Source organism: Ambystoma mexicanum, chromosome 3p (genome assembly GCF_040938575.1).
Source record: "Ambystoma mexicanum isolate Mex_15411 chromosome 3p, UKY_AmexF1_1, whole genome shotgun sequence".
Lineage (NCBI taxonomy): Eukaryota > Metazoa > Chordata > Amphibia > Caudata > Ambystomatidae > Ambystoma > Ambystoma mexicanum.
This window is the reverse complement of record NC_090925.1, coordinates 106,128,884-106,153,794: the sequence shown is the minus strand read 5'-3', so window position 1 is coordinate 106,153,794 and position 24,911 is coordinate 106,128,884. Positions and strand designations below refer to the sequence as shown.

Sequence of the window (24,911 nt, the reverse complement as noted above, 5' to 3'; positions counted from 1 at the left end):
ATCTCCGTTTGGCCTGATGTTTACCTGGGAGGGCAAAACGAGGAGGATCAGCACCTGCGACAAGGGCCTCACCTTGCTGAATCTGGTGGAGGATCAGAACAGCGTAGTTATCAGTCCAGCACAAGGCTCTCCTTCTACAGGGGCCAACCCTTGGGAATGGTCCACACCACAAAGAAGCAGTCCTAGGCGGGAACCAAAATTGGCGGGTCCACAAGCCACCCAATCACGACTAGAAACTCAGCGACGATAGCCTTGATTCCTGCTGCTTCCCTAACGAGCGGCATAAAGCCTCAGTTGACTCTGACATGATCAGGGCTTGCCTGAGCTGCAGCGGGCATGTCCACATCTTGAAACTCACTCCGAGTCTTGGACCTTCCTGGTCACTCGGAGCCACTGTATCTCACAGTGATCCAACGCTCCGGCTCATCAGGGGGTGGAGGGGTATTCTTCGGGATCCCGATCACGGGGAACACAGGGGGGAGGGATGATGGGGGGAGAGAGGTGGGGCGGGGGGTGGGAGGTTGAGGGAGGAAGGGAGGAGGGGATCTAGGGTCCAAAGTATAGTTAAGTGATACAGAATCTCAGATGGGCAACAGGGAACAGTAGCGGGATGCGAAAGAGGGCTCCGTGATTTAATAAGAAAGCCGGAGAGGACCATCGGGTTGGGCGAGTGAGACACCGGAGCGCCCCACTTAAAGGTTCAATTAGCGCAAACTTTCTCCCTTCAAATGGCTGAGTCAAAGATGATAATTTCCCTGAATGTACAGGGCCTGAACTCGCCAATATAATGTGCGGTGGTACTGGACAGACTGAAAGCCATGCAGACAGCGATCGGGCTCCTACAGGAGACGCATCTCTTCCCTAAAGACGAGAGGAGATTGGCCCATCGGGCCTTTCCACAGCTATTTTTTTGCATCTAGCGGGGGGAGGAAGAAGGGGGTCGCCATACTAATCGGGAGGGCACTGGACTTCCAAAAAACACAAGCCCGTAGAGACTGAGAGTGGAGATATCTGGGGCTGATAAAGGGTAGAATGTACACCATCCTGGCCATCTATGCCCATAACGAACGTCAGGACCTGTTCATAACGAATTTACTGGGCAAATTGGGCAGCTGGTGTGAGGGCCAACTGATTATAGGTGGGGACAATAATTGCGTCGTGGACCCACTGTTGGATAAAACACTCCCACGACAGCTGACCAGAAAAATAGACAGGCACTGGATCGCTTCTTCAGAGAATAGGAGTTATTGAAACATGGCGATTCTTCCAAGGGGACAACAGAGAGTAACCCACTATTCAGCCGTCCACCTCGGATACTCCAGAATAGACATTATCCTAGTCTCCGCCACATTAGTCCCACAAATAACCGGGGTAGAAATAGGAGTGGAATGTCACTCTGATAATGCCCTGGTGTTGGTGGGAGTAGACTAGGGGGCCGAGGGGAACAAGGCAAAACCACCCTGGCGGTTAAATGAAATCCTCCTGAAGGACATAGCATCAAGAGCTCATATAGAGGCCACCATTAACAATTACCTTAAAGAAAATGACATTGGGGAGACTGGCTAGGAGCTAATATGGGATGCGGGGAAGGCGGTGATCAGGGGAGAATTTATGTCACAGGCAGCGGCATACTGCAGGGAAAGGGTATTGGTGACGCACGAGCTGGAAAAGGAGGTGAATGCCGCCGAAGCCCAACACAAGTCCTGTTGCTCAAGAACATCCCTAAGAGAGCTCTGGAAAATCAGAACCCAACTGGAGAACCATACCGCGGACCGAGTGGCCCAATCCTTGCTACACACAAAACAATCCTATTACATCCATGGGGGCAAGGCAAATCGTTTACTCGCTGCGAAATTGAGAAAACGAAAAGCCCGGAATTACATAGCATAACTGAATGACGTACATGGGAAACCACACACAGCGGATCTGGACAAAAAAGATAATGCAGCGTTTCTACGAGGAACTCCTAAGAAGCGAGAACCTTGACCCAGGACGGCAACTCTCATATGCGGGCTCCCTCCCCCTGCCCCAGATTGCAGAACAAGATAGAACCAGCCTCGGGGGCCCGATCTCGCACAAGAGGTCAGCGACGCCATCTCCACACTGCCAGCAAATAAGGCACCAGGCCCAGATGGCCTCAGCAATGATTACCATAAGAGATTCCGCACTCAGCTACTCGGCCCGCTGACAAGGATATATAACTCAATAACGGAGGAGGGGAGGATCACACCCGATATGGGGGGGTCAATAACCATACTGCCCTTGAAGCCGGGAAAAGATCCCCACAGTTGCACAAGCTATTGTCCCATAGCATTGTTGAACACTGATGCAAAAATGTACGCGAAGATCCTGGCCTCTCGCCTGATGAAAATCCTCCCGAACATAATACATGATGACCAGGCGGGGTTCATCATGGACAGGCACATGCAGGATAACGTAAGTAGGGCAATAGAGGTCATCGACGCGGGGCAACAGACACAACAGGCGTCTGCAGTGGCCTCAATGGATGCCACTCGGGCATTTGATAGCATGGACCGGCGATACCTGAAATTGATATTAGAGCGCTTCGGATGCGGTCCAGAGTTCACCAAGATGGTGTTTGCTAACTACCAACACCCATCGACACGTTTTATGATCAACGGACAGAGTACAGAGTTCATTAAGATTAGAAGGGGCACGCGACAGGGGTTCCCACTCTCCCCCCCCTAATCTTTGCGATGGTGATGCAAACATGCGCTATGCAGTCCGACAAGACGACAGAATCAAGGGTGTGAAGTTTGGCCAGGAGATCCACAAAATCGCGCCATACCCAGACGACATTATACTCTTCATGAAAGATCTGTAATAAACGATGCCCAGAGCAATATCGCAGCTGGAGGAATTCAGCCAGATCTCGGGATTCTCTATAAACTTGTCTAAATCAAAAGCCATGAATATTACGGCCAGGAGGGAAGTGATTGACGCGCTGGGGAGGACGTTTCCAGTGATCTGGGTGGTGGAATTGCTGGAATATCTAGGAATCTGCCTCAGTAGAGAACCAAAGAAGCTATATCAGGCAAACATAACTCCTCTATGGAAACAGTTACAGGACGACATGCTCAGATGTGTTCCCAGGAGCTGTCGTGGTTCGCCCGCATCACTGCAGTAAAAATGACTGTCCTCTCCCGTCTTCTCTATGTAATAGGACCAATCCCGGTGACCATACCTCCAGCCAAGATCAAGGAGTTGCAAAAGGCGATATTCAAATTCATATGGCAAGGTAAGAAACTCAGGATCCAGAAACGAATCCTAATGCGTCTCCCACTTCTGGGTGGCCTGGGAGTTCCAGAAATGGACAGATATATCTTAGCAGCTCAGCTGGTGCCAATGCTGAGGTGGGCAAAGCCGGAGAATCACAAGGGATGGTGTAGAATTGAGCAGTCATCCTCATCAATCCCTCTGATAACCTTGTTGAGCCTGAAAGGGGAAAATCGAGGGGTGGGGGGGGGCGCTTTTAGAAACGACGAAATGGTCGCTGCAAAGCTGGGACAAAGCCCGAAAAAAGAAAGGTATCCCATGCGGCTTGGGGCCATACACGCCGCTGACACACAACTCAGACTTCACCCGGGTCTCAGGAGAAAATATTGGGCGGGATGGTTGGGTGCCGAGACCCTGACCCTGAGGGACATGTACAAAGATGGTTCCCCACTGCTCTTCACAGACTGTCAGCAGAAATTCAACATGGGGGAAAAGGAGCGCTATAGATGCGCACAAATTAGACACTGGATAACCCATCCAACGGTGAAGAGCACGGGCACAAGAACACCGTCATCTGCATCTCCCTTCAGGAGGGTCAAGCTGCAAAGGGGGCTACCAGCAGGGCTTTAAGTGGGTCGGAGCCTGCCGTGGCTGGGCCCCGGCTGGATCCAAAATTTTGTTTTGAGGCAGGGCCCTGCCGGCGCCCACTAATGTCCCCTGCCAGCCCCGGCCACTACACGAAAAGGCTTTTTTTTCTACAGCCTGAAGCTCTCGCTCGTGCGCGAGAGCTTCAGGCTTCAGAAAAAATGCCTTTCAGCCATAATGGTGGCGCCGCGCCTACGAGGCATCCCTTTAAGCAAGAGATGCCCGTGGGCTGGCGGCACCATTATGGAGAAAACATGAGACCGCTGGAAGCAGAGGCCTTGCTTTCTAAATACCAAAGCTCCCGCAGATTCGCAGGAGTTTCAGTCTTTAGGAAAAAGGCCTCTGCTTCCACCGGCCTCACCCTTTCAGCCTCAATGGTGACGCTGTCCCTCCCCAGCTGGCGAGGGGCAGTGCCACCTTTAAGGCTGAATAGGCGAGGCGCTATCCCCTGCCAGGCAAGCCTATAGAAAATAAATGCAGAGATCAACACCCTCTCCCCCAAGGGTAGAGAGAAGGTGCTGATCTCTACAAAAGGCTGCCTGGTAGAGGTGCCAGTAGCCCATTGAGCCGAGGCTCGTCAGGGGGGCGTGGCCTAACAGGCCAGCGGGACCCCTGTCGTTAGGCCATGCCCCCTTGATGAGCCACGTCTCATTTTTAGTGCCGCTTAAGGCACTGGTTACCAGACTCTACAGACTGCTCTCCAAAGAACAATCGACAGACAGCCTCCCATACAAACTGAACTGGGAAAGGGACATGCAAGAGCCGCTAACAGACAAGGAATGGAATAAAATATGAACACGGGCACACAGCACTTCTAGATGCACCACGATTAAGGAATCGGCTTACAAACTGTGTCTTAGATGGTATATGTCCCCGAAACGCACACATAAAATCTCAGTCATACTCCCCAAACTGCTGGAGGAACTGCGGTGAGAGGGCAGACCTATTCCACATGTGGTGAACATGTCCTAAAGCTGTGTCCTACTGGAAGGAAACATTAAGCCACATAAAAGACATCACTGGAGTTGAACTACCACTGTCCCCGAAAACAATTCTATTAGGGGTCCCCATAGAGGGAAAATATGCTATGACAGGAGCGACAGCTACCCTCATCACCCATCTGTTATCAGTGGCAAGAATGACCCTATCACTGAACTGGAAAACCGAAGTGGGCCCGACATCAGCATGGTGGTGGATCAAGGTTTGGGGAGTAATGGCCACGGAGAAGATATGTGCTCTTAGTACCGGAAAATAACTAAAATTCTTGACTGTCTGGACCCCCTTCCATGAACTGGTGCGGGATAGAGAATCCCAATTCTTCAAACCTCATCTTCTCCGGAACACACATTTCATCTGAGCTCCACCAGATGAAAAGAAGATACTGACTCAATCGTCAGCGAAAGAACTCATACCTGTTGAAATCTGTATCACAAAGTTGTGGTTAAAGCTGGGTGGGCAAGGGGAGGGAGGTTGGGGGAAAGAGTTGGGGGGGGGAATTGAAAATCCTTGAAGGCAAAGGGAATTTCAACGAACTGAACGGTACGAACACAAGACAGGTACTGAATTTGGTTAATAATGGATTGAAAGTGTAATGTCTTGTTTATCTGTAAGCGTTCGATTCAAAAATAAAGTTGTTTAAAAAAAAAAGAAAAAAAGAAAATATCTCACATTTCCAATTGTCTTGGAGAGCATCCATGGACTGGCTCCCTTCTGCTCTCTAACTGCTGCGACATGACCTCCACATGACTCTGTTGAAGCCAACTATCTCACTGGTAGGCACTTCTCTATCTTGGGGCCGCACCTCTGGATCTCTCTGCCCCCACATCAAAGCCTTTGCATCATGCAGTCGAGGAAAGCAATTGCGATTGATATTTTCTTTCTTAATTTCTTTGCCACTTTTACCCAATCCCTTTCCTGCCTCTTTTCTCCTTTCGCTTTGATTTCTTTTTGGTCCCTTCCTCCTTTCGTAGTTCCACCAGCACTAGAAGGCAGTTCCGTTTGCTGTGGGCGCAATGCCAATGACTATAAACATACACGTCTATTCTGTATTACTCTATTATTGTGTTTCTCCTTGTTCGATAGCGACCACTCTGCATTGAGGTAAATGTCCCAATTTGAGCATCATTTGGGGTGTCCAGAATTATTTGAATAAGCATTCTTGATGAGCGATCCTTATGCCCCAGTCATAGGAGGAAAGTCTTGACGCTGGCCAAAAGAGTGGGGAATAGTACCCACATGTCCTAGTTTCAAAGAAAGCCTGTAGTATTACGTGATCAGAAAACATGAGCATATTTGGGTGTTCGCTCTGATTTGCCTCCATGAGTTACACTGAGTGAAAAGGAACAAGCGGGTGATGGAGTGAAGGACACTCCTCCATAACGTACTGTTCACATAATTGTGGAAAGTCCCGGATACCAATACCTGTTGTACCCAATTCCTATACCTGACCCATTTAATGATCATGCCACTTGATACATGCTCATGGAATGATGCATTTATTCGTACATGTTTTTCTTTTTGTTCTGCAGCAGGACCGCTTGTCCCACCTTTGATTATTCTACTTGATGAAGACCCACCTTCTGAGAAGGAGTCCGAGCCAGAAAGAGCGGCACCTGGTGAGTTCTATCCCCTGAAGATTAATTTCATACTACCTTATGCTGCCTTTAGATTTCTTACACCAGATCGTAAGACCCATAGGCCATTAATAAGCATAGACCGAAGTATCTGCTCTTAACCTGTAAACCAGTTGCTTGAGAAAACCTGGGTCTTTGTTTAAATGCTTGTGTAGATGAACAAGTGTGGGTAATTGCTCTTCACATGCTTAACTGCTCCTTGATCCTTTTCTTATTAAAATCCTTTATATATATTTCAAATGTCTGTATACTGAACCCGAGGGCATGCAGATGGCAATAATTAAATACAGCTTTAATTGTATTAATCTAAGGCATTAATTGGGGCCCCTGGATAGTTTGTTAGAATGAATATTCCAGCCCTATATTTTGGGTGCGTGTGTCCCTTCCCAAAGCTGGTCAAACAGGCTGATGTCTTAGTCTCATTAATGCCTCAGAGAGAGCAACTATGTTGTGCTGTATCTCTAACCACAATGCTTCCCTCGTAAGCGATGGCCATAACTGGTCGGCCACTGCTCCTACTTGGTGAAAAAGGGAAAACCTGTTAACTAGCTGTGAGTGAGAGTCTCCCAACCCCTGAAGAGAGGACTGAGAGAAACCACCCTAACATTTGGCGGCTGCTGCGGGACACTTATAGAATAAGGCTGCACAAGATTTAGTGTAAGACTGATGAAACTGGAAAGATGGACCTTGTCCAGGCCATCCCAAAGATCACTGTACCTGCCTTGAAAGGAAAATTGTCAAAAAAGCTCAAGGCAAGTGACCTGAACAGATTTCAAACCAAAACGCGAAGAGTTGAATATAACTGTGAAGTGGAAGGCTGTTGGACAAGATTGTATGCAGTAACCCTATGGAAGACTACACCAGTCTTGTCCTCTTGGTATTCGGTAACCCACCTATTGGTATAGGTCTGTACTACACAACTTGGTAGTGTGACTGAGCAGCCAGACTTATCTCAAGAGGGGTATATGTGAGCTGTAAAGCTGTAGCATCGAAATCCACACATACAAGTATCCAAATAGCACTTACACTCAAGTTTTTCTAGTAAAATAATTATTTATTTAACGGTCAGTTTTAAATAAGCCTTCTTTAAAAAGAGCAATGTGCAACAATAAAAAATATACTTCTCTCTAACTCTAGAAAGGGAGCTACTGTGAATCTCAACTGAGACAAACAAGCTACAAAGAAGTAAGTACCTCTTAGTCAGAACATTACCTGAGGTTAGAAGAAGAGGATCCAGCTGCCTTCTTTTCTGGTTGCAGACTTGCAGTTCCTGTCTTCCTGGGCCTCAGTCGTGGGGACAAGAGGGAGGACGTCTGGAGGACTCCTGCACAGCAGTTCGGAGGTCAGCGACAGCTACGGGCTCTTTTCAGTTCAGCAGCACTCTGCGGTTTCAGCTACAAGCAAATAACACCACTGGCGTTGCACTCAACTATGGCTTTCTCGACCCCTGGCTCTCGGTTCCAGCAGCAGCAAAGAAGTACAGCCAGTTGGGGAAGATCTTCGATCCCGGAGCTTCTCATGTCGATTAGGAAAAGCAGTTTTAACACAGCAGCAGGTCTACAACGGGCACTTCAATGGTCCAAGAGGATGCAGCAAGCTTCTCTTCACGATTCCTTTAATGTTTCGTCCAGTGTCTTCAGTTCAAGAAGCCTCGTCTTTTATGCAGGTTTCTCTCACAGCCTAGCTGTCACTCATACAGCAGGGTGGCTCTCCTAGAAGGACAGCCAGCCAGCCAATCATGACTGGGTGCATTCAGGTTACCAAGGAGACTAAGGACAGAAGAAGTTTCGGGCACCTCCCTCTCTTCCTGCCCTTCCAGACACAGTGGAGCCAGAGGCGGGTTTCAGTACAGAACCCCGCCAAAGGCAAAATTAACAAAAGACCTCCTAAACGAATTGCAAAAAAGTAGACCGGGACATTTTGACAAAATGGTCACCCATGGGTGCTAAACTGCAGCTGAGGATTCAGCCTGCGGTAGAAAAGCACAATGGTACGAAAATTAAACCACTGTCACCAGCCATTTAAAGTAGTGAGGGTAACATACAAAATGTTACATGAGTAAGTAGGAAAAGGGGCTACTAAGTAACCCCCCAGCACTCCACATAAGATGGTGTGTGCTGGACCTACAGAAGAGAAAAGGTAAGTAAGGACTAAAGGATTTCTCTGTGACACTGCACTGATGGTGCTGTGTCTAACCATGCACAAAGTAGATGCCTATGGAGTTTGTCAGACACCAAAAACAAAGAAAATCCAAATCAGATCAAAATACATGAGAGAGTGAGAAAAAGGTCTCTCTCACTCCAGGATTAAAATTAAAAAGTCCTAAAGTCCAGCAAAAGAGCTGGGGGTCTCTAAGGTTGAAGGGAATTAGCACAGAAATCAGAATTCTCCCTAACAAAGGCCCTGAGGAGGAAGCATCCAAAGGGACTTCTAAAGCAGAGACAAGCCTACAGGCTCCAGGTGCAGTCAAGTACAAGAGACCGACTCAGGTTAGACACAAGGCACCTTCAGTCACACCTAATCTCCAATGGGAACACCAGAAAGGCCCAGGAGAAGGGATAGCATGGTGTGCACAAATCTGCATCAATTAATACTGTATCATCCAAAGACATGCATGCTCTAAAAGCACAAAAATGGGTCAGAGTACCAGCCATGTTTAAGTTTAATTCAGGCGCTTTATGGTTTATAGGACCCAAAAAACATGCTGCAAAAGACTTTGCATGAAAAGTACCATAACGCAGGAGCCAGAGCAATAAACAGGTACTGAAAATTATGGCACAGACAAAAATAGTGCCAGCAGGTGCAGAGAGATTTGGCACTGGGTTTGCAAAAAGGGTCCCAAAATAATGTCAGCATGCCCCCAATACTCTGAGAACCTTACAAACGAAGGATTCCATTGATGGCACATAAATCCCATATGCCAAAGCTGCTCCAAACCTAGGCCTTATGAAAGGAAGGGTTTATGTGGGTAAAAGAAAGTGGCCCACAGAGGACCAGAGCAGCAAGGCACTGCAACCTAAGCATCTCCTACAAGATGTATACAGCCACAAGATATACAGAGAACAGACCTTCACTAAAGGCGATGATGAAAATAGGGGACGTTTCAGAGGAGGAAGACCACAAATGGGGACAACCAACAGATTCAGAGTGGAGAGTAAGCTGGGAGATGGCCAGCTTTTCCAGGAGTTTGCCCAGGAAAGGAGTGATAGAAATCGGGCGATAGTTTGCCAGACAGGTAGGATCAGCAGAAGGATTTTTTAGGAGGGGGTGAAAAAGGGAGTGCTTGAGGAGAGGGGAGAAAGATTTGGTGGTGAAGGAGTGATTGCAGAAGTGGTCCTTGATGGTTCTGGAAGAGCAGGAGAGCGCTTGTTTGGACGACCCTTTCATAGATTGAACTTGTCTAGAAACATAACGTTGTCAGAGAGCAGGAGAAAAAAGCAAGAGGGGCAAGGGAGAGGCAGCCGAAGGGGGCCTGAGAGAGGTAGAGGGAGCGGAAGAGGAAAGCGAGGACAGGATGTGGCGAAATGAGAGGACAGATCTGTGCAGAGGGCCTGGGAGGTAGGGGGAGAGGTGGAGACTGCAGTAGGATTGGTCAGTTCCATGCACGTTTTAAATTGTTCGACTGTGTTGTTAGAGGCTGCAGAGACCCGGGCTTGGATATGGATTCTCTTCTTAGAGAGGACATAGAGTCTATATTGCCTTTGAAGCAGGCAGCAGGCTAGGTTGCCAGAGGATGCACCCAAAGCCTTCCATTTCCTCTCATCCAACCTGCTCTTGCTTTTCAGAGCGGCGAGGCAGAGTCGTACCAAGAGTTGCACTAGGAGGTAGGCAGGCAGTCTTCAGACAGATTCTCATGACGGGGCAAGGGTGTCCAGAGTGTTGGAGGTAGCAAGATGCAGGGTAGAGAGGGCTGTGTTGCAGTGTGAGTCAGCTGTAGGAGTTGGGTAAACAGAGAAAGTAGAGGCAAAGGCGTCCACTGTCACTCGCTTCATGGGCCGAATGACAGAGAAGGAGGGTGGCAGTGCTGGGGTAGGTTTTGCTTGAGGGACAAGAAGTTTCAGGTGAGAGGAGAGCAGAATGTGGTCAGTTGAAGAGAGAGGTGTGGTGAGAGGGTTAGAGAGGGGGATGTCTGAGGAGATGTGAACATCCAAGGTGTGTCTGGCAGAGTGTGTCGGACCAGCGGGTAGAATGGAAAGGGAAAGGGAGTCACAAAGGTTGCGGAAGAGCCCAGAGGAGGGATTAAAAGCATTCAGGTGGATGTTAACTTCTCAGAGGAGAAGTTGGGCGGTCGAGGTAAGGAGAGAAGAGAGGAAGAAGGTGACCTGGTCAGGTGACTACAGTCAGAGTGGGGCCCGGAGTGATAGAGAGCCTGCAGATCAGGCATTCAAAGGAGGCATAGGCCTGCAAAGGGATGACAGAAGCAGGGACCCACTCTGGAAAGAAGAGGGCCACTACCACCTGCGGGCCGGTTGGTTTTGGGCTCAGAGAGGATCTTGTAGCCCTCAGGGAGGAGAGTGTCAAAACTTGTGACAGAGCTGGCCATGAACCATGTCTCGGTGAGAGTGAGGACATCCAGGTCAAGGTCTTCGAGGAGGTGGCAGATGTCAAAGGAGTGTTTGAGAGCAGAGCGAGAGTTGAGAGTAGCGACGTGGAGCAGGTTGCCACGTATGAAAGACCTCGGGGGTGGGGTGCAGGAGTGGGGACATCCAGTAGAGGCAGTAGAACGGCCCAAGAGCAGAGGAGGAGGTGAGTGCCAGAGAAGCGGTGGAAGAGGAACCAGAGAGGTGTTAGAAGGGGTAGCAGGAGAAGGGAGGAAGTTGATAAGACACGGGAGACGCCAATCGAGGAGGAGGTTGAGCTGAGAACCCTGGACCATAACGGTATGATTTAGATACACATTGATGATTGTCTTGGAGGATTGGAAGGGGGCCAAGAGGACCTCCCACCAGATACCACCATTAATGGGAGAGGAGGAAAAAGGAGAGAACAGAGACCATATGAGGGTTCCATAGGTCTGGAGAGGGAACGACAAAGAGTATGTTGGTGAGAGTCTGTCTGGAGAAAGCGCTGATTTCGATATCGGCGATAGGGAGGCCTGGGTTGAGGACCAGGATATCGCTTCTGACCTTTTTGCTTCCTGACTTAGTGAGAGGGATAGGAGATAGAGTAGCAGTTTGAGAGGATGGAAGAAGCTGAGAGCACCATAGAGGGTGTGGAGAGAGAGGGGAGAGTGAGAGAGGAAAGAGAAGCGCAGCCCAGAGCCGTGCACCACAGGAGCACCAGAGGGGGATGGTTCACACAGAAACGGGCACATAGGAAGCACAAGCAGGTAAAACACCACAAGGGGGTGTGCGTGCAGAGACAGAACAAGTTAAAGGCATTTTAAGTTGACATAAGCGCACTGCGATAGACGTCCAGTTTCGACTTTCCTAGAAAAGGCCCATTTTGTTTTGGGAAAATTCTACTTTTATTATCATTTATGAAACACATCAGTGCTTTAACCACACTAATCAACATTACATTCTCATAATCATCCCCCCTGCCCCTCACCCACCCTCCAAGATGCACTGTCACTGCCTCTCCTTTCATCTCCACCCTGACCAGTAAGGTCATCTACCACTTTTCCATTTTTCCAAGGCAGGTTATCAACCATACTTTTTAAAGAAAGGCAGCCAAGTCCCCTCAATATCTGTACGTGTCACATCTAACAGGTGTGTCAGGTATTCCATATCATATATGGATTTTTCCTTTTGTGCTCATTCACGTTTACTAGGCACATTCCCTCCTTTCCAATGTTGCGCCACACAACTTATTACCGCCACCAGATAGTTGAATCATATGATCCTCCTCCCTTTCCCGTACCCCGAACAGCAGCAAGCTTGGCTCCATTGGTCTCTGGTCCCCATCCAGGTCCTTCAGCCATCCTAGTACCTCCTTCCAGTAAGTCTGAATTATGGGAGCAGCTCCACCACATACGATAGTAGTCACAATTTGGCTTTTTACAGTACCAGCAGCATGAATCCACCCTCCTCCCCCACCCCATACATCTCTGCTAGTGTCGTGGGCGTTGTTAGAGAGAATTCTCAAAAATGTGCTAATTCCCCCCCACCTTAGAGATCCCCAGCAACTTTGCTGGATTTTGAGGACTTGATTTTTTTACCTGGAGAGAGTGAGACATTTGTTTTCCCACTCTCATGTATTTTAATGTGATTTCTGAACTTTGTGGTTCTTTTGGTTATGGAGCCTTACAAACTCCAAAGGCATCATCTTTTACATTGTGTCACCCAGCACCTTCAGTGCAGTGGCACAGGGAAGTCTTTCAGATTGCCCATGGTTTAAATACATTCTCTGGGATTAACTACTGTTTGCAAGAGCAGTAAAGTGAAATTGACATTACTTACATTTGTACATTTCTAGACTCAACACACACTATCTTACAATAGGGTGCTGGAGGGGTTAGCTAGTATCCCCTTTGTCTAGCTTCTCATATAACATTTTTAATGTTACACTTTCCTCACTGAATGGCTGGTGGCAGTGGTTTACTTTTAACTACTGTGGTGTGCATTTACTGCGGGCTGCGTTCGTAGCTGCAGTAAAGCACCCAAGGGTGCCATTTTTATTTATCAACATGGCCCTGGTCTTCTTTTTTCACCATTTCTTTGTGGAAAGGTCCTTCTTTAGATTTACTCTGCGTGCCAAACCAGGGTGTCTGGGGTGGGCAGGAAGTTAGGGAGGTGCCCGAAACTCTGTGTGCTTAGTCTCCTAGGAGACCCAAATGCACTCTGTAGTGATTGGCCGGCTGACTTTCTGGCAAGTACAGCCACCCTGCTGGGTGACTGACAGCTGGGCTGGAATGAATGGGAGGGAACTGAATAAAAGGCGAGGCTTTTGACTTGGAAGGCAGAGTCGACCACTGGATGAAAGAACCGAAGAAGAACTTGAAGAGGACGCCTGCTGCAACTCCTGGACCGTTGGTTTGCCCGGTGAAGCCCTGCTGCTGTGCTGAAACTCCAAATTCGTATTGATCGAGAAGCCCCTGCAAGGACGACTTCTCCCCTTGAGTTGGTGGGACCAATGAACTCCAAAACAGTAAGCCACCTGGATATTCTCTCGGAGCTGGTTGACTTTCCAGAGTTGCTGCTGGAAACTGAAATGCCAGGGAGAGGAACACCAGATTGTGTGCGTTGCTTTTAAGATCCTCCAGACTCCCAGGAAGCAGGACTGACCGAGCCTGAGCCCCCTCAACAGAGTGCGGGACCCCAGAAGGAAGGAAAGCCCATCTCGACAGCCAGGAACCGCGGTGTTGCTATTTACGCTAGACGCAAGGAGCTGAAACACCGAACAGCCACCGATTTGAAGATTGCCAGTTGAGAGCCGTGAACCTCCAATTGCAGTGCAGGATTCCCCAGAAGTTCTCCCTCTTGTCCCCACTACTGAGGCCCAGGAACAGTGAGATCTGCAGAGCTGCTCAGGAACAGAAGTCATCTGCTGCACTTTTTCTTCAATACGAAGGTACTGTAAAATGTCTGAGAGAACTTACCTCTTGATGTAGAGTTGCTTGCATTTTCTACTGCTCACAAGTGTAACGGCTTGTGGCCCTACATTGATTCTTCTTTTTCTTCAAAGACTTCTAAAAACATTGTGCAAAGATGTTTCTTAATTACCTGCAAGGAAGTGCTTCAGCTCATCTAGACTTTTGCCCATTGACTTTGGCTTAGCCTGTTCTACTGAATGACTCTTATTGAGGGATCTGAAAGTATTTGCCTGCTTAAGAATATTTGTGGTCTCTTGTATGTTCTAATAACCTTTTTCCTTTGACTTACTCTTAAATGACTCTAAATACAACAGTGATATATTAATGTCCCCCAGCACCCTAGCTGTTGAAGTCACCCGAGAGTGTAGGTTGTGTCTGTGGGCCATCCCAAAAGGGTACTTACTGATTTAGAATTATTAAGAGTGTGTATTTTGTGAAGTATATTTGAGTGTTACTATTGTATTGCTCCCTTCTGAAGAAGACTTACTCTAACTAACTGACTGATAAATTTAAGAATTGTTTATTAATGAAACCTTGTCTGTAAGAGTTTATTTGAATACTTGTCACTGTGAATCTCTAACTCACCTACAGCTCACATTGACCCCTCTTGAGATAAGTCTGGCTGCTCAACACGCTACCAAAACTGTGTAGTACAAGCTTATACCAAACGTTGGGTTTCCTATTACCTGGTAGTCAGGGTTGTTGTAGTGCCCCCAAAGGGTACTGCATACAATCTTGCCTAACAGGCAGGTAGTGCCACCTATGGATCGGTTTAAATACCTGCATTTGATACAGTAGGGATAGCATGGACTTCGTAACCCTCCTGCATATATCGTGCCCCACATCTGATCGGACAAGTCGATTCCCAGGTCTTTGGCCCACTTCACACGTTCTGGCAGTATACCAACGGGTTCACCCCTTCTCAGTTCCCCATACATCCTGGATATCTGCCCCTTCATGCCCGTCACCTGCAGTAACATTTTCTCAAAAGAAGGGAGCTTCCAGCGCAGATTACACCCCCTTGCATCCCCAACACGGCTTCAGCAAAATTCCCTTCAGTTGCAGGTACCTAAAGGGTGAAATATCCCTCATCCCCAGACATTCCTCAAGTAGGGTAAGGGGCATGAACTCGCCTTTCTCCAGCATGGGGTCTGGCATGGATTCACATGCTCATGAATATTCCCCGTCGTCAGGCTGGGAATCCTCGGTAAAGAAAAAATCAGTATCGGTTTCGTTTCTGATCTGTCTTTCCTAGTAGTAACCAATCACTGATCTCTGCGTCATACTGACCACAGCCAATGACTGCCCTCTACCTAAGCCCCGCCTCTGGCAGCAATCTTCAGATTTTTACCGCACGTTCAAGTGTTGGGAGTCCTCGTGCTTAGCTCTCGAGCTTTTACTGCGTGTTTCGCGCTTTTTCAGGTGAATTTTCACTTTTTTCGGTTAATCGAGCCTCAAGCTCCACCGTTCCTACTCCCGTTAACGACTACCCGTTGCGGGATTTTCCTACACCCCTCAAGGGTGAAGATTTCGTCGAATCAACTTCTTGGAGGATTCCAGAAGATTCACGGCCTACTTCGAGATGGCCCAGGATGCGAGTTCGTCGCCCGGACCCAAGCTGTTTCGCAGCTGCCCTGGATGCGGGCTGCAGAATGTGTTTAAGGAAGACGAACATTTGCGATGCCTCTACTGTCTTCATGGGGACAAGACTCATGTAGAGAAGGACTGCCAGTTCTGCAAGAACTTGTCGGAGCAGACCATGAGGGACCGTCGATCCCGTTTCGCAAGCTGGTTGGAGAAGGGCTCGACGGGTGAGAAGAAGAAGAAAGGGTCCGAGCGGGCTTCTAAGTCCTGTGCGGGCGCACCGGCAACGGGGGCCCAACACCAGGCCAAGCGCCGCGAGTCCGCTGGCTCCGGGAGCGCCGAAAGGTCGGGCTCTTCGGTCGCCAGGCAGGGCGCACCTTCCCCGGCACCGTCAACCACGAGCCAACGCTCCGGTTCGGGGAAGAGAAAGTCCGAGACCCCGGGTAAGCTTCGGGAGAAGCCCCGTCCGATCTCGGAAGAGGGGGAGCGAGGCGTCGCCCCTCCCCCGAAGGAGAAGGCCCGGGACGCACCTAAGGTGGTGAAGGCCCCTACCCAGCAGGCGAAGGCCTCTATCGAGGCTATCACGGCGACTCTTGCTAAGCCGGCAGAGATACCGCCAGCGGAGACTGCCTCCGGGACTAGAGTTTTCCTGCCGCCAAGGAGGGAATCCTCTTTTCAGCCCATCGTCGTGGCCGCCATGATGGAAGAAGCGAGGGGGGGCACGGTGCCCTCCTCGAGCTCGGAGTCAGCCTCGGGGGAGGAACTGACCGAGGCCGTGAGGAACCTCGAAGTCCAATTCGAGAAGGTTCGATCCCGTCAGGAAGATCCTCGGGAGATAACCGAGGAAGACGAGGATGGTGAGGAAGAGCGGCCTTCCCTTCCGGCGCAGCCGGATCCTAGTCCTCAGGATGGCTCGGCGGCCATTTTGTCTGCCATCCAGTCCTTATGCTCTGAGATAAGGACGAGATTCCCACGGCCCAGGCCGGAGGACCCGCAACCTGGCCCGTCGGGAAGTCCTCAGAACAAACGACGGAGGACCCAACCCTCTCCTCCGCTCGCCCCCGTAAGGCCTACAGTTCCCTCCTCATCCTCCCACGAGTCGGGAGATGACGGAGCGTTGGGCTCGACGACGGGTTCTGAGGGCGACGACGACGGAACGGGTCTCCCGTCGCGCGGGCCTCGCCGCCCGACGAGATTGGCTCATTCCACGCCATGATCGCCAGGGCGTCCGAATTGTTCCAGCTCTGCCCGGAGGAGCAGAAAAAGGAAGGTTTCCTCTATCAGCGCTGGGAGGCCAAGGGTAAGACGGTCATCGCGGTGCCCCTAATCGATGACATCTGGGAGGAGGGCCTGTCGGTTCTCAAAAACCCCTCCACGGCACCAGCCAAACGGGACCGATACGAGAAGAAGTACCGGGTCCCCGATACCGCTCCCCTGTGCCTCAGGGCCCAGCCAACGCCAGACTCGGTCGTCTCGGCGGCGGCGAAGAAGAAAGCGGCAGGGTCAGGAGCCTCGACGTCTAATTCCCCGCCGGACGTCGAGGGAAAGAAGTTGGACGCCATGGGGCGGCGGGTCATTTCGTCGGCGGCGACGACGATCAAAGCGGCCAACGCCCTGGCGATCGTGGCCCGTTACGACAGGGAGCTCTGGTTTAAGCTGGCCCCCATATTGGACTTCCTGCCGGATGACAAGAGGTCCGAGGCCCTGGAAATACTGCAAGAGGGCGAGGTGGCGTCGGACCAAGCCATAACGGTGGCAACCGATATTGCCGATACCGGGTTCCGCCAGCTGGGCAACGGTGTTTGCCTACGACGACGGGGTTGGCTCCGGGCGACCGACTTCCATCAGGACGTCCAGACCAGGGTGTTGGACATGCTGTTCGACGGCAGCAACTTGTTAGGTAAGGCGGTGGACGAGTCCCTCCAAGCCATAAAAACGGACACGGAGACGGCCCGCGCCCTAGGAGCCCTTCAGCAACGACGGCCCTTTCGGAGCTCCGGAGGCAGACAGGGTGCCTCCAAGGGATCCAGCGGTGGCTCGTCGTCCTACCGCCAGACGGCACGCTCCTCGTCTCAGGAGGCCTACAGGGGTCGCGGCAAGCAGGGAGCGCCTCGCCGCCGTCGGCAAGGTGGCCAGGGCGGCAAGGCCACCACCTCCAAGCAGGACTGAACCGGCCGTGGTCTCGGGGGGGCCCCCACCGAAGCACCCCGGTGGGAGGCCGGCTGACGAATTTCGTCGGCGTGTGGAAGTCCATCTCCACCGACAGTTGGGTGCTGGATACCCTGGCAAGAGGACACTCTATCGAATTCCTGAAGAAGTGCCCTCACGTTCCACCTGTGGCCAGGAAGGAAAATCACGTCCCGCAACTGCTGTTGGAAGTACGGGCGATGCTCAGGAAAGGCGCCATCGAGCTTGTCCCGAAAAGGCTCCGGGGCTCCGGGGTGTACTCAAGGTACTTCCTCGTCAGTTGAACAAATACATCAGATCACAAAAGTTCAGGATGGTCACCCTCCAGCACGTACTGGGACAGCTGGGGGAAGGCGACTTTCTATCGTCGTTGGACCTGGAGGATGCATACTTCTACGTTCCCATCCTCAAAAGTCACCGAAAGTTCCTCAGGTTCGTCGTCCAGGGACGCCACTACCAATTCAGAGCACTGCCGTTCGGATTGAAGTCGGCCCCCAGGGTCTTTACCAAGTGCCTAGCACCAGTGGCGGCGCGGCTGCGCCTACAGGGGATTCACGTCTACCCCTACCTGGACGACTGGCTCATCCGCTCAAGGACGAGGGATCTCGCCGTCGAACACACTGCGAGGACCGTCCAGCTACTCACAAACCTGGGATTCGCCATAAACTACCCAAAGTCCCACCTGGTGCCGTCGCAGGTGGCCCTGTTTCTGGGAGCGAAGCTCGATACAGTGAGGCGCCTGGCGGCCCCGTCGGAAGAACGGACGAAGACCATTCTAGGCAATAGGCAAAGTGCAGCGCCTCCTAGCCACGGAAGTGGCCTGGGTGAGGTCCATCAAGTCCCTACTGGGGATGATGTCCTCTTGCATCTACCTGGTGCGCCTCTGCAGACTACGGATGCGCCCTCTTCAAGAATTTCTCGACACCCGTTGGATACAGGCGATGGGCACCTTCGAAGACAGGGTCCCCCTCAACGAGGTGTTCCGGCGGGCGATTCAGTGGTGGGGCGTTCGAGCGCACCTCACGGCGGGCAAGGACTTTCAGACGCCGGCGTACCAGGAGGCGGTGACGACGGACGCCTCCCTGGAAGGTTGGGGCGCCCACACCGGAGATCTCCACGCAAGAGGCCTCTGGCTCCCGGAGAAGAGGCTCCTGCACATCAACGTCCTGGAACTCCGAGCCGTGTTCTGGGCTCTCAAATCGTTCCTCCCGTCGCTCAAGGGCAAGGTGGTGCGGATCTTCACGGACAACACCACGACAATGTTTTACATACGGAAGCAGGGAGGCACCAGATCCCCAGCCCTATCCAAGGAGGCACAGGATCTGTGGCACTGGGCGGTCGCCCAGGGGATGTTCCTGGTTCCCTTCCACCTGGCAGGAGAAAGCAACACCATCGCCGACTCGCTCAGCAGGGAGCTGCGCGCGTGTTACGAGTGGGAACTGCGCCAGGATCAGGTGGATCAGCTCTTCCGACGATGGGGCAAACCCCAAATCGACCTGTTCGCAACAGCGACGAACTCGAAGTGCAAGAGATTCGCCAGCAGGTTTCCCCAGCCGAGAAGCATGGGCGATGCGTTCTCGTTCCCCTGGGACGGCCTATACCTGTATGCGTTCCCTCCATTGCCGTTGCTGCTTCGACTCATCAGCCAGCTCAAGAGGTCCCGGTGCAGGATGATCCTCGTCGCACCGGCGTGGCCGAGGCAGATCTGGTTCCCGGACCTTCTGGACTTGTCAACGTCCCCTCCCATCAAGCTGTCGGCGGACGCGGACCTTCTCTCCAGAGAAGGAGGCGCCATCTTGCACCACGACCCGGCGTCGCTGAACCTGCAGGCTTGGCTCCTGCAGCGCTAGAGTTTGGAGGCTACGATATACCGGCCGATTGCAGAGAGGTTCTTGCAAAGGCCAGGGCGTCCTCGACTCTCAAATGCTACGGTCATAAGTGGAAGAGGTTCGCTATCTGGTGCCGAGCACAGAAGATCAACCCCCTACGGATTACGGCCCCTCAAGTGCTGCCGTACTTGCTATCGCTGGCAAAGGCTGGGCTAGCCAATGCCTCCATTAAGATTCATCTGGCGGCGATCTCCAGATATACCAGAACCACAGGACGGACGTCCCTGTGGTCCCATCGACTGGTAAAAGAGTTTATGAAAGGACTGTTCCGGTCGTTCCCGCCGGTGAAGGCCCCGGCCCCGGCGTGGGAACTTAACGTGGTGCTGACCAGGCTCATGGGGCTCCCATTCGAGCCGATGCACTCCGCACCTATGAAGTTTGTGTCGTGGAAGACTGCGTTCCTGGTGGCCATTACCTCCGCACGACGAGTGGGAGAGATCCAGGCCGGTGTCCAGTCAATTGGTCGAAAAAAAACTGGTCGACTGCAATTTGGTCGACGCAATTTGGTCGAAAACCAAATGGTTGAATTTTTTTATTTATTTATATATTTATTTTTCGGGTTTTCGTTTTGTAAAAAAAAGTGGTTTTTAGAGAAAAAAAAGGTTGGGGGGGGGCCCCCAAAAAAAAAAAAAAAAAGGGTTAAAATAAAAATAAAAAAAATTCGACCATTTGGTTTTCGACCAAATTGGTTCGACCATTTGTCTGGTCGACCAATTTTTTTCGACCAAATGTCTGGTAACCATCCAGGCCCTATCCTGCAAAGCACCGTACTTGACTTTCCATGCCTCGAGGGTGGTGCTTAGGACGCACCCCTCCTTTATGCCCAAGGTGCCGTCGGACTTCCATCTTAACGAGCCCTTGGTGTTACCTGTTTTCTTCCCGTCTCCTTCGTCGCCGGCCGAGAGGACTTTGCACTCGCTGGATGTGGCTAGAGCGCTGAAGTTCTACGTGGACCGCACAAAGAGTTTCCGGAGGACATCACAGCTGTTCGTGAACTTTGCACCTGTGAATCAAGGGAAGGCTCTCTCGAAGTCTTCTATTTCCAGATGGCTCTCCGGCTGCACCATGCACTGTCACCGGTTGGCTAACCGACCGCTGCCAGGCCGTCCGAGGGCCCATTCGACCAGAGCGATCGCTGCTACTACGGCGTTCTTATCTGGTGTGCCCCTGCTGGACATCTGCAGGGCTGCTACGTGGAGGTCGACGCACACCTTCACGAGATTCTACTGCGTCGATCGGGATTCCAGGGAGGAGTCCAGGGTCGGCCAAGCAGTGCTGCGCAACCTGTTCGCTTAAGGTGAGCCTGGTGAGGAGGTAAGAGATGCTTAATGTTGAGTTTTTGTATTGCTTAATGTTGAGCCTTTTACCACCCCCCGTGGTTGTGCATGTTGTGTACTGCTATTTAATCTTATATTCATGAGCATGTGAATCCATGCCAGACCCCATGCTGGAGAAGGAACAAGTTGCTTACCTGTAACTGTTGTTCTCCAGCATGGGTCTAGCATGGATTCACATGCGAACCCTCCCGCCTACCCCTCTGCGGCTCTTCACTTGGTCATACTGCCACTTCACGTGCTACCAAATCTGAAGATGGCTGCCAGAGGCGGGGCTTAGGTAGAGGGCAGTCATTGGCTGTGGTCAGTATGACGCAGAGATCAGTTACTACTAGGAAAGACAGATCAGAAACGAAACTGATACTGATTTTTTCTTTTCCGAGGATTCCCAGCCTGACGACGGGGAATATTCATGAGCATGTGAATCCATGCCAGACCCATGCTGGAGAACAACAGTTACAGGTAAGTAACTTGTTCCTTCTCCCACACCTGTCCTGCCCTCGATAGCCTTGCCTCATACCATGTCTGAAACCGCTGAGGTTCCACAATAAAATTCTGCAACGGTGGCTCCCAAATACAGCTAAATCTCAAAGGTCAAGTTGACGACCAACGGGTATGGCCCACCTCTCCCGCCAGATCAGCCAGAATAGGGTGCACATCTATTCATCCAGCGTCACCGGCCATAGCACTGTTATCCAAGTGAACGCACTGTTTCTTTGAGTCCAGAACCAGATAGCCCACCATTATTCTCAGTTGAGCCACCCTATAGTACGTTCCCAGGTCTGGGCCCCCCTCCTCCCTTCCTGTGGCAACACCAAAGTCGTATAGGCTACCCTGGGTCGTGTGCACGCCCAAAGGAAGCGTATGTGGGCCTTTTGGACCACTGCCAGAAACTGGACTGGTAACGTCGTGGGGAGCATTTGAAAGAGAAATAACAGCTCAGGGAGGACGGTCATCTTAATGTAATTTAATCGCGCCATCCAAGAAAGGCCAATTCGTCCCAAACGCTGCACATCTGCATGTACCCTGCTCCATAGGGGAAGATAGTTCTTCTCAAACAGGTCCCCCGTCTCCCTCGTGATCTCGATCCCCAGGTAGCAGAAACCTTCCTGCTTTATCATCAATCCCCACCCATTCAACTATTCCTTGTCTTCTGGACTCCACTGCCCGACTAAGAACGCCCCTGATTTACACCAATTGACCTTAAACCCGACATTTCCCCATACTCTCAACCCTTGTATCAGGCCGGCAGAGACATGCGCGGATTCGTGAGGTAAAGCAATGCATCATCCGCGAATAAGCTCGCTGTATATTCCCGTCCACCTATCTCTACCCCCTTTCTATCACTGCAACCCTTTGCAGTGATAGAAAGGACATAACAAGCACCAAAGCATATAACAAGGGTGACATGGGGCACCCCTGTCTTGTCCCCCTATTTAGCTCTATTCCCCTAGAAGTCTCCCCATTCACCACAACCTTCACCCTTGGGGTTGAGTATAAGGCCCTTATCCATCCCATCCATCACCCCCCCCCCCATGCCCAACACCTCTAAAACAAGTTCCATGAAGGACCAATGAACCCTGTCAAAAGCCTTCACTGCATCTAGGGGCAAGACCAGGGCTACCTATATTTGAATCCCTGCATCATACAAAATATTCAGGGTCTTCCTCAAATTATCAGAGCCTTGCAGATTCTGAATAAATCCTGTCTGGTCCGGGTGTATCAGGTGTGAGAGGCATACCTCTAAGTGTGATTATAAGATCCTTGTGAAATAGGAGGCACAGCTCGTTGGGTCCTCAACCTGTTTGGGGATCACTGTTATAAGCGCTTCCAGGAATGTGGGGGAGATGTCCTCTGCTTTCCAAATAGAGTTAAAAACACTCGCCAGGGGTTCTGCAAGGATTTATAAAAACAGGCTGTATAACCATCCTCCTCCGGTGCCTTGCCTGGCTTCAGTTGACTTATCGCCCATCAGACTTCTTCCCCTGTCACGTCTGCCTCCAGCCATGCCCTCTCCTTCTCTGTCAATCTCGGCATGTGGAGCCCTTCCAGATACTTTGTAACCTCTCCTACTCCTGACGTACACAGTATTCATAGTATTCCTCAAAGCGATCCGAAATATTCCCCTTAGGGCCAGTCTCTTCCCCATTTTCACGCCTTAGTCAGTGAACTCTCCATTCCACCCTGCATTCTCTAATCCTATTTGCCAACAGTGTCCATAATATAAGAAACCAGAAGGTGTCTCACCCACTAGTCCCCGGGGATCTGTCATCTAGGTCACTGGGACATGGCCATCGCTTTTGGATCCAGTTTCTGGGGGTGGACCAGTGCAGGAGGATCACGTAGGTGAGGGGTCTTCGGGGAATGGGAGTTGGACACCGGATGGCGGGACGTGGTATCCCCTTTCATGTAACGCCCAGTAGGATACTTAGGAACTCTACCCCCAACCCCCTTTTACAACACACATTTTCATACGGGCAGCCCGCTTATGGGAGAAAACAGACCAACACCCGAGCAGTATACCTTACGTGTCCCAATACAATGGTCCGGCGAGGTCACGCAATTACTGACCATCACACACACCTGACTTCCATTAAGCTTCCCCACATGAATAAAAGGCAGAGCACAAAAACAAACACTGATCGAGGCAGAGCACATGAGGAAACGGCTGTTTCGAGATGGCAGCTGGACGAGTGAAGACAAATGGCAAAACAGGAGGGGATCGCAAGGAGGGAAATTCCCTTGCCCTTTCCGACAAGGGTCCGTTCCTTTCAAGAGCCCTTGAGATTAGGAAACGTAAGACCAGGAAACCAGGCTGAAGAATCCTGCATTGTGTGTCTGAGATACCCGAGGGCCCTCCCGCATAAGCAATCAAGGCGGGGAAAAGCAGCAGCCGCTGTGCTACCGTCCTTGGCTCCAAGAACAAAGCAGCGTCAGTTAAATCAACACAGCCGGTGAGTTGGGGAGACCGATACAAGACCGGTCTGCGTTGAAGCCAAGGTTGCAAGCAGCAAGATTGTATGGCAAGTGCTGAAACAAACATTGTTAAAACGCGTGTGCTAAGACGCAAGTAAAGTTGAACAGCTGATGAGTGATTGAACTTTAATAGCAAGATACGATACTGTTGACAGCGTGGTTCGGCACTCCGTGGGTGCTCAATTGAAGGTCTTTGTAAGGTATCCAGCTGAGAAGTGACAGAAGTGAAAGTTGAAATAGTTCTATTAAGAAGAGAACAAAGAATTGTGAATCAGAGTGGTTCTGTGATGGGTCGAGCAAAATCCCACGCGCAGTTGAAAGTCTTCAATTTTGATGAAGTAAAGAAAGTTTGGTAAAGTAGATGCGTTTGGTCTGTGCCCGGCAGAGGGAGACCCGGGTGAACAGTAAATCACCTGAGAAGTTGTACATGTGAAATCCTGAGACAAAAGGAATTTTTATGTTTGTGTCGCATCAGGCCCTCTGAAATAAGAGACTTTGAACGGCAAGAGGCTTTGGCACAGAAGGCCCTGATGTTGAGGTTTTGAACTGCCTCCTTGTGCTAGAGAAGCCAGAGAGTGTGCTAAGCTTGAGTGTTCCACCTTGTCCAATGCTGAAAACGTGGGGAAGGGAAGCCAATGGCTCGAGTATGCTGACATATAATTTCTTGAACACCTCTCTTTTGCATAACATTATTGTATTTAGAAGTAAGGATTTGCAATAGGTTTATTAGTATAGGCCCTTTTATTTTGACAAAGACTGTACTAGGACTACGTTATTATTATTTGATGGTCGTAGCTTGCTCCCATCTTTAGACTTAGGATTAGATAGGCGTTTTTCAAACCCAATTGAAGTTGAATAAACACCCTTGAACCGTGATCACTTGTGTCTGTCT

The 24,911-nt window shown here is 50.7% G+C and overlaps 1 protein-coding gene across 2 annotated transcripts in view; it reads left to right on the top strand.

The window, feature by feature from the left end:
* The window catches only part of LOC138580131 (zinc finger protein 300-like), a 558,246-nt gene that overhangs the window by 486,196 nt on the left and 47,139 nt on the right, over positions 1–24,911 (top strand). For both annotated transcript variants that reach the window (XM_069650435.1, XM_069650434.1), the window contains exon 8: positions 6,411–6,497. In XM_069650435.1, the coding sequence (XP_069506536.1) occupies positions 6,411–6,497 (87 nt within the window). The remainder of the gene's footprint in view (positions 1–6,410; positions 6,498–24,911) is intronic.